Here is a 14,714-nt window from a genome sequence, read left to right as displayed (position 1 = left end):
CTGAGATCTCACTGATTTGGATATTTATTCCAAAAATCCAGACTGCAACTCATCCACACCTGCCTATCCTGTGGTTCTCATCTTGCCCATATCCTCATATAAGCTCACCAGAGGGGATGCACCTAATGTGCTGGAGGCCTTTTCAAGTTCTCCTAACCCTGCAACCATACCACTGAAGCACTAAATCTGTCTTCCCTCACTGTGTCTTCACTATAGGAATAGTCCATATTCTTTTCTCATTACATATTTGCCTGATGTCATCTTTTACTTTTGTTCTTTGAAGTTCCTCAATTTACTATATGTTGCAACCTTCTCTCACCTACAATACACCTTTCATACATTGACCTGTGTGATATTGATTTTCAATTCTTCAAAGACTATTCTGTTCTGAGCCTCACAGCCATATAACAATAGTAGAATACTGGTATTAAAATAATGGCCTCAGAAGCAGTGAGGTGGCTCACTGGATTGAGAATCAGGCTTAGAGATGGGAGGTCCCAAGTTCAAATTTGGCTTCAGGCACTTCCCAGCTGTGTGAATCTGGGCAAGTCACTCAACCCCCCAGTGCCTAGCTCTTATCACTCTTCTGCCTTGAAACCAATATACAATATTGATTCTAAGACAGAAAGGAGTTTTTTTAAAAAATAATAAGAACCTCCTATTTGGGAGTGAAATTTGAGGTCATTAAAAGAACTATGAAATTTCCTGAAAGACCCACTACTCCTCCTTAAATTTAATTATGAGCCTAATACTGTCTGTTTTTAATGTCTCTCAGATATACAAAAGAAAAAGTTCTCTAAGCTGTTCATCCAACTACATGTCAAATCTGAGTAATACATATTCTTCATTCGTTTGCTTTGAGCAATCAGGTCAAATTCAATCCATCAAAAAATCTTAGTGAATCTAGATCCTAGTGAATAGGATAGTAATATCTAGAAGTAATAAATAATAATCAATTTGTTTCCAAATCATTCTTCCTCCTTTCTCAAGCAACTGAATCTTGCCTTCCATCCCAAAAACCTACCCTTATGCTTGGGGATATACATACACATACTTGGAAGCCAAAATACATAAAGGAATATATATGTACATTTATAAATATATACATATGTATCACAACATGTACAAGTCAATGTCTTATCTGTTTTTCATTTACTTACTTCTGTATTGCACCTTCTGCCACCATCACAACAGAAACCAGAAGGGGTTATTTTTCATTGTTTCATAGTCAAGTCACAATGATTTTGTCCTGGATTTGCAATAATTTTGTTGTGCAAGAGCTTTTCAATTCAATGAAGTCAAAGTTATCTATCTTATCTTTTACAACATATGCATATACACTCATATACTACTGTTCACTTAAATGCCTTGGTTTCCAAATTCATCCACATACCCAACTACTATGAACTTCATTCTACCTCCGCTATATACAGCAATGGTCACACCCCTGATATTGCCATCATCCACAAAAGTTCCACTTCTATAATCAAGAACTATGAAATTTTTTTACCTGGACATAATTTTCTATAATTCCATTTCTCCCTATGTTTTATTCTTCCTAAACCTATTTTTCATCCTTACCAAGACCTCCAATCCCTTGATTCCTCAGTAATTGCTAGGGCCATCACTCCTGTTCTGAATAAATTCTCCAAGACTGCAAATCTTGGCCTCTGACTGAACAGTTCAACTCCACAGTTTCCCTTTGAGCCAGCAATACCACCACTTGGTTTATTTTGCAAAGGAATCAAATAAAGATGCAAAAAATTAATATGCACAAAATAATATCAATTCATTTTTTAGTAGCAAAGAACTAGACACTGGAAAATGGCTAAAAAAATTTAAGGTATATAAATGTAAAGGAATATTACTATGTCATTAAAAATAATGACTTTCAAAGAATCCTGGGAAGGCTTTTATGAAAGAACAGAGACTGAAGTATGCAGAACCAAGAGAAAACTTATACAATAAAAATATCGTTGTATTATTCCTATTTTTTGTCATCTTTGCCAATTTTCTGGGCAAGGATACTATGTTTAGCATTTAAAGTCTTTTATAATCTAGCCTTCTCTTTCCCTTTTCTGATTTCTTATACATTATGCCCTTTCCCAAATATTTTTCAATAGAGTGACAACACTGACCTCCTCCTGTTCCTTAAAGAAGAGTATCCTCCTACCTCTGGGCATTTTCATTAGCTGTCTCTCAGATGCTAAATGCTCTCTAACCTCTTTCATCTTCAGCTACTGGCTTTCCCTGGCTTCCTATTAAGTTCCATGTAAAACCCCTTCTTCTACAAGAAGCCTTTCCCAGTCCTTCATAATTCTGGTGCCTTCCCTCAGTTAATTATTTCCCATTTATTCTGTATATAGCCTGTTTGTATGTGACTATTTGCATGTTGTCTCCCCAATTTGATCATTAGTTCCTTGAGGGCAAAGGATACCTTTTACTTTGATTTATATGCTCAGTGCTTAGGACAGTGCCTGGCATATGGAAGGCACTCTAATAAATTGTACTCACTGACTGACTCTGAGGTAAAATCCAAGAGATATTTTGATTAGCATTTCTCTTCTCATTAGTGATTTGGAAATACTTTCCAAAGTTTGCAATTCCTCTTTTGAGAACTACTTGTTCCTATCCTTTAATCATTTATCTATAGAGGGATGGCTTTTGGTTATATGCATACATATATACATGCACACAAAAATACATACCTATACATATATATGTGTGTGTATGTGTATGTATATGTATATGTATATTATATGTATGGAGAGAGAGCGAAAGATGAATGTATATATCTAGGACTGTTTTTTGCCTTTCTTTGCATCTAGCACTTAGCACAGTATTTGGCATAGAACAGGTGCTTAACAAATGCTTATTGACTGACTTAATTTCTGTCTCAGTTTTCTCACCTGTAAAACAGAGATGATAATAGCATCTACCTCTCAGGGTTGTGGTGAGGAAAAAGAAAGATAATATATATATATAGTTCTTTGTAAACCTTAAAACTCTATGTCAATGCTAGCTAGTCTTACTATAATTATACCAAACTCTTATCTAAGAAATATGATACAAAGGTATTTTTGTTTTATCTTTTGCAATTGCCTCTATCCTTTGTTTGGTTAAGAATACATCTCCTCTCCATAGTTGTTTCTTTTTAATGTTTTTACGATTTTAAATGATCTTAAAATCACATATCAATTTTTAATTTATTATATAATATAGCATAAAAAGGTTTGATTATATCTTATTTCTACCAGACTACTTTTAAGGTTTTTCAGGAGTTTTTGTTTATTTGTTTTAATCAAAGAGGAATTTCTCCCTAAGTGATTTATATTTTCTGGTTTAGCAAAGACTGGGTTATGGAGTTCCATTGTTTCTCTCTCTCTCTTTTTTAAAATAAACCCTGACCTTCTTTCTTAAAATTAATACTATGGGGGGCAGCTGGGTAGCTCAGTGGATTGAGAGCCAGGCCTAGAGACGGGAGGTCCTAGGTTCAAATCTGGTCTCAGACACTTCCCAGCTGTGTGACCCTGGGCAAGTCACTTGACCCCCATTGCCTACCCTTACCACTCTTCTGCCTTGGAGCCCATACACAGTATTGACTCCAAGACGGAAGGTAAGGGTTTAAAAAAAAAAAAAAAAAAAAAAAAAAAAAAAAAATTAATACTATGTATTGGTTCTAAGGTAGAAGAGCAGTAAGAGCTAGGCAATGGGGATTAAGTGACTTGCCCAGGGTCACACAGCTAGACAGTGTCTGAGGCCAGATTTGAACCTAGGACCTCCCGTCTCTAGGCCTTGCTCTCAATTCACTGAGACACCCAGCTGCCCCCCAGTTCCATTGTTTCTTGTCCTGTTTTTCATTTACCTACTTCTGCATGACACTTTATGCCACAGTCACTACAGAAGTAGAAGAGATCTGTTCAGACTAAGGGACATTTTTGTTTCATGGGATGTCATGTCAACGTCAAGAATTTATCACTAAGTGATCAGCTATTGGTGTTAAGCCTATACAGATAATGCCAGACTATTCCTCGAAGAGTAAATTCAGTCTTTTACTAGAATCATGCTCAAAAAAAGTTTTTGCTCTGTGACAAAATCTGCTAGATTTTAAGCTTTCCTGGTATAGCCCTAAGGAACTCAGGATCAACTCCATGCCATGATAAGGTAAAAAAGGATTTTTTTGAAGATTATATTTTGTATGCTCTAATGTAATAGGTACTATTATATCCTTTCTGATTTCTCCTTACTGTACTATTTATACTCAATAGTATTTGTGCTGAATCTTAGTGAAAATTCTGGTCTTATCTGCATATGACTAGAACATTCAATCGAAGAGATACAAAAGAAACAGAAATGAAGCCATTAAAATTTCTTCAAGGATCTGACCAAAGTCCTTGGGATATTTTATAGCTTTAAGAACTTCTGTTAACTATTTTTTTTATGTAGAATGCTTATTTTATTTTTTTAAATATTTATTAATATTCGTTTTTAACATGATTACATGATTCATGCTCCTACTTTCCCCTTCACCTCCCACACTCCCCCCACCCATGGCCAACACACATTTCCACTGGTTTTATCATGTGTCATTGATCCTATTTCCAAATTGTTGATAGTTGCATTGGTGTAGTAGTTTCAGTCTACATTCCCAATCATGTTCACCCCAACCCTTGCGTTCAAGCAGTTGTTTTTCTTATATGTTTCCTCTCCTGCAGTCCTTCCTCTGAATATGGGTAGCGTTCTTTTCCATAAATCCCTCAGAGCTGTCCTGTGTCATTGCATTGCTGCTGGTACAGAAGCCCATTACATTCGATTTTACCACAGTATATCAGTCTCTGTGTACAATGTTCTTCTGGCTCTGCTCCTCTCGCTCTGCATCAATTCCTGGAGGTCTTTCCAGTTCACCTGGAACTCCTCCAGTTTATTATTCCTTTGAGCACAATAAAGGTACAATCAAGAAATATCCATCTTCTCACTAATGTATTGCTGGTGGAGTTGTGCATTGACCTAACCATTCTGGACGGCAATCTGGAACTATGCCCAAAAGGCTTAAAAGACTGCCTACCCTTTGAATCCAGCCATACCACTGCTGAGTTTGTTTCCCAAAGAGATAATAGGGGAAAAGACTTGTACAAAAATATTCATAGCTGCACTCTTTGTGGTGGCAAAAAATTGGAAAATGAGGGGATGCCCTTTGATTGGGGAATGGCTGAACAAATTGTGGCATCTGTTGGTGATGGAATACTATTGTGCTAAAAGGAATAATGAACTGGAGGAATTCCATGTGAACTGAAATGACCTCCAGGAATTGTTGGAGAGTGAAAGGAGCAGAACCAGGAAAACACTGTACACAGAGACTAATACACTGTGGCACAATGGAATGTAATAGACTTCCTCTACTAGCAGCAATGCAATGATCCAGGACAATTCTGAAGGACTTTTGAGAAAGAACACTATCCACATCTTGAGAAAGAACTGTGGGAGCAAAACCACAGAAGAAAAACATGACTGATCACATGGTTCAATGGGTATATGATTAGGGATATTGACTTTAAATGATCATTCTAATCAAAACTATCAATAAGCACATGAGAAAGTGTTCTAAATCTCTGATAATTAGAGAAATGCAAATCAAAACAACTCTGAGGTATCACCTCACAACTAGCAGATTGGCTAAAATGACAGCAGGGGATAATAATGAATGTTGGAGGGGATGTAGCAAAATTGGGACATTAATGCATTGCTGGTGGAGTTGTGAACTGATCCAACCATTCTGGATGGTAATTTGGAACTATGCCCAAAGAGCACAAAAAGATTGCCTGCTCTTTGATCCAGCCATACCATTGCTGGGTTTGTACCCCCAAAGAGATCGTAGGGAAAAAGACATGTACAAAAATATTTATAGCTGTGCTCTTTGTGGTGGCAAAAAACTGAAAAACAAGGGTATGCCCATCAATTGGGGAATGGCTGAACAAATTGTGGTATCTGTTGGTGATGGAATACTATTGTGCTCAAAGGAATAATAAGCTGGAGGAATTCCATGTGAACTGGAATGACCTCCAGGAATTGATGCAGAGTGAAAGGAGCAGAGCCAGAAGAACATTGTACACAGAGACTGATACACTGTAGTAAAATCGAATGTAATGGACTTCTCTACTAGCAGCAATGCAAGGATCCAGGACAATTCTGAGGGATTTATGGAAAAGAACACTACCCACATTCAGAGGAAGAACTACAGGAGTGGAAACACAGAAGAAAAACAACTGCTTGAACACATGAGCTGATGTGGACATGATTTGGGAAGTAAACTCTAAACAACCACCCTAGTACAACTATCAATAATATGGAAATAGGTCTTGATTGATGACACATGAAGAAATCAGTGGAAATGTGTGTCAGCTACTGGGGGGAGTGGGGATAGAGTAAGAACATGAATCATGGAACCATGGAAAAAAATTTCTAAAAAAAATAAAATTAAAAAAAAAATTTTAAAAGCCACCACACTCAGCCAGGGAGCTATTAAAGCTACATGTCTTCAAGGCGCAACTCAAATACCACCTTCTACCAGAGACCTTTCTTGGTCCCCCACAGCTTGTGCCTTCCCTCTGAAATTACTTTCCATCTACTTTGCATATATCTTTTACATATATAGTCTTTTGGATGTTGTCTTCCCTAATAAAATGTGAGCTTCTCAGGAGAAAGCAAAATAGATAAATAAACAAATAGATGAATGAATGAATGAATGAATGAGCATTCTACTGCAAATATTAATAATATGGAAATAGGCTTTGAACAATGATACATGTAAAATCCAGTGGAATTGCTCACTGGCTCTGGGACGGGGGAGAGAAGAGGGAAGGGAAAGATCTTGAATCATGTAACCATGGGAAAATACTCTAAAATAAATAAAGAAAGAAATGAAAGAATTTTTAGGGATAAAATTTTAAAAAGAGATATCCATCTTCAATGTGCAATAGTTAGAGCTGTGTAAGGAACAGTTGGCTAATGCTATCTTGCTGACTTTTGTTATTTACAAAAAAAAAAAATGAGAAGAGGGGCTATAGATTTAGTCCTATGTGATTTCACCTTTATTAAACTGTTATGATTAGTTAAGTAATAAGGTTTTCTGATGTAAAAATTCACTTCTGCTTCACTGACAAGCTTTTACAAAAAATCTGACTTTTTTGTATGTGTGCTAAGAATTTTTACTTAGCAGTGGCATATATAATAATGACATGTCAATGGAAGACACACAAAGGATAACTTTCAAACTAAAAGACTACAAGTTGGAAATATATAACAGGTTATTTAACTCAAGGTAAAAATTAATAAAAGAATACTTCCAATGAATAGCCCTTACTTCAGTCAACTAAAAACATTTCATTACATATAATGCACCACTTACTATTTCAATACCCTTAACCAATAATTTCACAATTTATGAAAATTTGAGCAGAGTACTAAGAAAAAAAAATTTCAAATAGCCTTGGTACTGCAGTTATTAGCCTTGGTATTACCCGAGTACTAAGCAAATGGTATTACTGGTTTTAGCAAATGCAAGAAAAACATACTTAAATGACCCATGGGAATCATGAAGAAAGAAGAAGTATATAAAAGCTTGCTTACTTTCAGCTGAGAGTTAGAAATGACAAGGTGAAGCAGCATCATCCTTTTACTTCAAAATGAGAAAGTGATTAAATGTTTTTCTATAGATAACATAATTGTGTCACATATAGGTATAATGTATACATGTATGTGTGTGTTCATACAGACATGTATTTTATATGTTAAAACTTTAAAAAAATTTTAATGGTAATTACTCCATCTATTAATAAAAAACAAAGATTCTAAGCTAATCTTGATATTATTATCAGAGTTGTGTTACCTGTGCAGATTTCGATGCTGTTAAAAGTATATCCTCTGACAACTCCAACTCAGATACTCTTTCTCCATCTTTAATGATGAGCTCATAGCCTTGTTCAGGTTGTAAATTAAGTGTGTCTGAATTGTTTTGTTCAATAGGCCCTTCTTCATCACTTGAAACAACAACTTAAAAAAGAAAAATGTATGCTTAAAGTGAATTGCTATTATTAATCATTAGAAAAGCCTTGTAATTAATACTTAATATCATTGATTAAATTATCACTAGATAAAATCATTAACAGGGTAGAAAATTCAAAAATTGGCTTGTCACTCAAAACTTTATTTATCCTAGAATATATGATGTTTACTACCAATAACAGGACTTTTTACAAAAGACAATCTTTTAATCTTTTAATTTTACAAATGAAGACACTATACCTTCCACATTAACTTGGTCAAGGTCACATAGGTGGAGAAGAACTAAAATATAAACACAGATCTTCTGATCCCCAATCCAAATCAGTGTTGTTCTGTAAATACAAACTACATTCCAATTCTTGAGGGATTCAGACTAAGTATAAACGACCAAGACTAAGGACGATGTAGATTGGATTCTAACAATGAAATGTTCTAATGTACCCAAGCTGTACCTTAACTTTCTGAACTTAAGGATACAGACTCTTACAGAGTTATTTTAATTTTTTTTATTTTAATAACAATTTTCCACATAAGTTTTCCAAAGTCATAGTATCCATATTGTCTCCCTCCCTTCTTCCCTCCCCCCTCCCAGAGCTGACAAGCAATCCAATCTTATAGTTTTTTAATAAATTTACATCTAATAAAAATGAAACTAAACACCTTCCCTATCAACAACTCATCCTATCACTCAACCAACCTGACAATATATCAAGATCTGTGATATAAACCAAGAACCCTTCAGCCTCTAAGCAAGAGAACACATCCCACAATCATGACAAAGTTGTTTACTTTGGTTAGGTGGAGGTGAAGAAAAGTAAGCAGGTGATGGGGAAAAAAAGTACAAAATGGCTCAGCTACCAAATAACAGCTAATACTTACTTGGTTCAACAGAGACAAATAATTGTTTGTCATCATAGTTTTTGCTTCGCAATTTTCTTAGAACAGGAACTTCTGCCTCTGTCACCAACATACTGACATTATCGACAATAGGAGAAATTTCCAGAGCATCACTGCAAACGGTATTCAGGTTCTGAAATGGGCTGGCAGCTGAAGAGTCAGAAAAGCTGTTCTGGGAGCAACTTACAACAACCTCCTGGCTCTCAAAAGAGGGAGGCTTCATAAAACCAATTTCCACAGACTCCAGAGTATTTCTTTGTAAGGCCTTAAGATCATGAAAATAATCATTTTCACTTGGATCTCCACATTCAGAAGGCAATGAATCATGTTCTTGTTCTTTCTATACAACACAAATAATATACAGAATATACATTAGTATTATTCAAATTTACCTTACTAAACACCAATTTTCAACATATCAGCCTCAAAGAAAAAGATGAGCTAAAAAAAAAAAAAGTTAGTATTGCTTGCTTAACTATAATAAGAGGAAGATTTTTGAGGCTTTTAAAAACATTTTGATTTTTATAATAGGAGAAATGTCATCAGTTGCCAAAGTAATAAAAGAATAGTTAATAGTATAAAATGTACCAAACATTCTGAAAACCAAGACCTAATCAGAAGTTGTAGCTCTCTTACTGAAATGCTAACATTTGTATCACTCCTAAATTGTTCCAATGTTAATCACAGACCTCTCAATAAGGAAAATATACACATAGTGCTAATGGTTATTTAGGGGCAGTTAAGTGACACAGTAGATAGAGTACTGGATCTAAAGTCAGAAAGACTCATCTTCATGAGTTCATATCTGGCCTTAGACACTAACTAGCTGTGTGGTTTTGGGCAAGTCACTTCGCCTAGTTTGCCTCAGTTTCCTCTCCTATATAAATAAGCTAGAGAAGAAAATTAAAATCCAGTATCTTTTCCAAGAAATTCCCAAATGAGGTTGAAAAGAATTAGACATGACTGAAAATATGACCGAACAAGGCCATTTATGGCTACACAGATAGATAAGAATGCCAGACTGATATCAGGGAGAGATCAGAGTTCAAATCTGACCTCAGTTACTTAATAGCTATATAACCTTCAGCAAGTCACATAATCTCTGTTTTTGCCTCACTTACCTCATTTGTAAAATGGGGACAATAACAGCATCTCCTTCTCAGGACTGTTGTAAAGATGACATCAAATAATTATCACAGTGTCTGGCACATAGTAAGCACTATAATGTTAGCTAACATTATTCTTATTACTAACCAATTATTAACCAACAAACTCAATCGAAAACCTAGGAAACAGGTTGATTAACTGGGGTGGAGAGAGGCTAAAAACCAAGCCAAGGGGACAGCTAGGTGGCTTAGCGGATAGAAAGCCAAGCCTAGAGATGAGAGGTCCTGGATCAAGTCTGGTCTCAGATTCTTCCTACCTCTGTGGCCTCAGGAAAGTTACTTAACATCTGTTGTCCATCCCCTACTGCTCTTCTGCCTTAGAATCAATAAGTATTATTGATTCTAAAATGGAAGGCGAAGGTTTTTAATAAATATAAAAATAAAATCAAGCCAAAAGATATAGAGATGAAAAGCATATAAGAGACCATCTAGTTCAGTGATTCCCAAACTTTTTTGGTCGACCACCCCCTTTCCAGAAAAAATATTACTTAGCACCCCCTGGAAATTATGAAACTATTTATTGAACTCAGAATAGAATGTAATACAAAAAAAGTGTGGCCATCACTATTCCCCTGGATCACTGCAGCACCCATCAAGGGGCAGTAGTGCCCACATTGGGAATCACTGATCTAGTTCAACTCCCTCATTCTACATGAAAGAAAACAGAAGGGCAAAAAAAGGTGAAGAGACTTCTCCAAATTCATATTAGTAGTAAACAGCATAGCCAGAATTTGAACCTCAGAACTTAGATTCCCAAAGCAGGATTCATTCCTAGTTAGCTTATAACATGATGAGTATAGGCATCCCCTAGAACTGGCAATACAGTAATAAAATTCTGATATTTTATTTTCTAAGAGATTGCTGTCTATGCATGTTAGACATTAATTTTATGTTTGCTCTAGTGCAGGAGGGAGAGAGAACAGCCAAAGGGAAAAAAAATAGGATAAATTTGGGGTGGAGAGCAAGGGGGAGTGGGAAACAGGTCTTCTTAGATCTATTGCAAGCACTGTACACAATACTTTAATAAAAGCTAGCTGTATGTGTCTCTGAGTATGGGTCATTTCTTTTTTTTTTCCTTCTTTTACTCAATATCTAAGGAAAGAAGCAAGATATAAAACGTAAATAATAAATAAAATGATTCCTAGAATTTTATGACATAGGGATACTTGACATATCAACAAAATAATTAACAAAAAAGAATTGTGATCAAGTCAACTAAGAGCAGCTCACTAAAATTTTTAAAAGATCCACAGTAAGGTTCTATTTTTCTTATGTCAATCAGAAAGGCCAAGTAGCTGGGGCAGGGCTGGAAGGGAGGTGTTGTATTAAACAAGAAACAAAAAATGAGTAAACATGTTCCCATAAGGAACATATTTTAAAAAAAAAAAAACTAATTCTGGGGCAGCTGGGTAGCTCAGTGGATTGAGAGTCAGGCCTAGAGACCGGAGGTCCTAGGTTCAAATCTGGCCTCAGACACTTCCCAGCTGTGTGACCCTGGGCAAGTCACTTGACCCCCATTGCCCACCCTTACCACTCTTCCACCTATGAGCCAATACACAGAAGTTAAGAATTTAAAAAAAAAAAAACTAATTCTAAGCAAAATTAGTCAGGACATAGTCATTTCTATCTCCAATACCTTTTAGCTATAGGATAAATAGTATTCATAATGATGTCTCAGAGGTACCCCAAGACACTCAAGTAGCTTCCAAAATCATTAAAGAAAAATAACATCTTTCTAGTACAGCTTGGGTGTTGTGTATTTTTATATGTGATTTCTTCATTTATCACAAAAGTCAATTAAAAATATATTCTATTACCTGAATATTATGGACACATGGAAATAAGAAATATAATTCCATATTGTTAAATATAATTCCATCAGCACATGAATACTGAGCCAAGTGGAAAATAAGGCAAATAATAAAAGCACACAGAGAAAGACAGCATGGAAGGATGGATAGAAAGCTGGCCTCTAACCCACACACTAGCTAGCTATATGGCTATGTGACTCTTGGGAAGTCCTTTAACTTCCCAGGGTCCCACACAATTTTCTAGGCCTAAACAGTGTCAAGAAGGTGCTGATCTGCAAGAGCAGGAACTTCCTAAACCAATGAAATCATAGGGCCAATAAAGATAGATTGATAGATCACAGAGTAGATAAACAACAGGATTTAAGGTCTTTAACTTTTTATAAATGTACCATCTATAATTTAACAATATCAGTATTGCACATATTAGACCCACCTAAATCCTGTAAACTTACTGACTGCAATGTTGATTCCTCCAGAGAAGGAGCATTACTATATTCAAGGAAATGACTTCTTAATCTTTTCTTTGTCTTCTTGGCAGTTGGACAGTTGGACACTTTTGAATCAGAATATGTGTCATCCTGGTTTCTGCTTCCTTCTTCTTGATGTTCACAATCACTGCTTCCAGTATTAAAGCCTTAAAAAACAAGAGGCATAAATGTGGCCAAAATAATACAGGAAAAATCCTAACACTATGTCATATTCAAACTTCATTAAACAGTAGTTTTTTACTTAGCTGTACAAAATAAGACAGTATGCTCTTTGTTACTTAACTACTACTTATAGAAATCAAATGTTTATTTTGCACTGTATTTTCAAAAAATAGCCATTTCTCCATTTAGTATATCCTATTTTCTCATGATCTCCCCAACCCAGTGCTTCTGAACTTTGAACTGCCAATATATAAACATCATTGTTCCCAAACCCAAATCCCCATTCCCATCTCCCTTAATCCTAACCCCAAATTAATATCCTACTCAGATCTACCCAATCCTTCCACTGTGCTTTCTGGAATACCATCTCCATAATTAACAAACTTGTATCATCTCAAACATTTTCCTTTCTCACTTATTCCATCTTCTCACACTCACTAAGGCATGGTTCCTTGCTCTTGACAATGAATCCCTAGATACCTTTTCCTTTCCCATACTCAGTGTATTTTTGCTCATAACCCAGTATTCACTGGTGAGAGTAGAAGAATAAAAATACTCGTTGCTCCCCACTTATACCTCTAGACTCTTCCCCCTCCCACCATCTCTCAACAACCTCTCTGTGTCTGAGGTCACTTTATCCAAATTTATCATCCAAACCAAATCCATATGGACCCTGAAGATATTCCTTACCTTTCTCAATGAATTTAGTGTAAAGAATTCATATATGGAACATATTCCTTTTAAAAAACTAATTCTAAACAAAATTAGCCATTTCTCAGATTATCTCAGAAATCCCTCCATCTCAACTCCTGCCTTCATACTAAGGGATGTCAGTATAATGCTCCTTCAAATACTCTATCTTACTAATTCTTTAAATTATTCAATTCCTATGACCTACTCTATTTCAGTTACACATAAGAAATGGTCATATTCTTGTTCTTGTCATCACCTATAAATGTTGCACTTCATGTCCATGAACTCTAAAATTCCATTACCACATCATAATCTTTTATTATTCTATCTTTCCTCATGTATTCCTGTAACCCCTAACCCTGTTTTTTGTCCTGTGACTTCCTTCCATTCTTTCCCAGACCATGACCCCTGCACTAGCTATACTCCCCTCCTTTCCTTTCTAGACCTTTTGATGAATCAAATCAACCCTATCCTATCTTCTTCTCTGCAATCCTTTTCTCCCTTCTCCTACCACCAATCATATGCCTTGCTAAAACCCAACCTTGATAACTCCAACCACCTTTAATCTAGTTCACATGTTGCTGAAGAGAACTAGAGGGGGAAAATAATCACAAAACCATGCTGGTTGAACCCACTACAAATGTGTTACAAATTCTCAAGTTGGTCCTCCTTGCAGCAAAGCAATCTTTTTACATCTCCATCATCAGTATGCCTGCCCACACATCACAACAGCTACTCCAAACCTACTCAGATCTCCTCAAGAATCTAATGACACCCCACCTTCTTTTAGCTGAGAACTTAACTTCATACTTAACTGAAAAAAAATGAGGCCATTTGCTGAGAGTTCACTCTTCTTCCCTCCTCCTCATCTCACAACATTCAGATGTATTCCCCAACCATTTCCTTCTTTACTCCTTAACAAGAGAAATCATTTTTCAAAAATCTTTTGACCCCATCCCTTTCAATCTTCTCAAGCAAACTGCCCTCTCTACAATTCCCCCTTCTAATCTTCAATATCTTCCTCTGTACTGGTTCCTTCTCTGAGGCCAACAAATATACTTATGTGTCTTGCATCCTTTAAAAACCTTCACTTGGTCCTACTGTCTCAGCTTCCTTCAGCAGCCTTCTCTTCTCTACATCCTCTCCCTCTCATTCAATTCTAAGCCCTCTGTGATCTGACTTCTGACCTCATCATCTAACTAAATCTGCTCTCTCCAGTTACCAATGTATTAACTGACAAATCTAATGACCTTTTCTCAGTTTTAAAACATTTGGACCTTTCTGCAGCCTTTAACATTGCTGATCACTCTCTCTTCTCTATATTTTTTGTGTCTCTGCTCTCTGCTGCTACTCTCATTTCACCATTCCTTCTCTATTTCCTTTGCTGGATCTTCATCTAGGTTGTACACTATTCCCAAACCCAACTCTACCCAGCT

General features: G+C 36.0%; 1 protein-coding gene across 1 annotated transcript in view; it reads right to left on the bottom strand.

The window, feature by feature from the left end:
- SENP7 (SUMO specific peptidase 7) overlaps positions 1–14,714 on the bottom strand; it is a 161,802-nt gene that overhangs the window by 60,496 nt on the left and 86,592 nt on the right. The window contains exons 8-10 of the mRNA XM_044670123.1: positions 12,388–12,569; positions 8,941–9,298; positions 7,886–8,049 (exon numbers count right to left, since the gene is read on the bottom strand). Of these exons, the coding sequence (XP_044526058.1) occupies positions 7,886–8,049; positions 8,941–9,298; positions 12,388–12,569 (704 nt within the window). The remainder of the gene's footprint in view (positions 1–7,885; positions 8,050–8,940; positions 9,299–12,387; positions 12,570–14,714) is intronic.

The sequence above is a fragment of the Gracilinanus agilis genome, chromosome 3 (assembly GCF_016433145.1).
Source record: "Gracilinanus agilis isolate LMUSP501 chromosome 3, AgileGrace, whole genome shotgun sequence".
Classification (NCBI taxonomy): domain Eukaryota; kingdom Metazoa; phylum Chordata; class Mammalia; order Didelphimorphia; family Didelphidae; genus Gracilinanus; species Gracilinanus agilis.
Note: the sequence above shows the minus strand (reverse complement) of the source record. Positions and strands in the feature narration are given on the sequence as shown.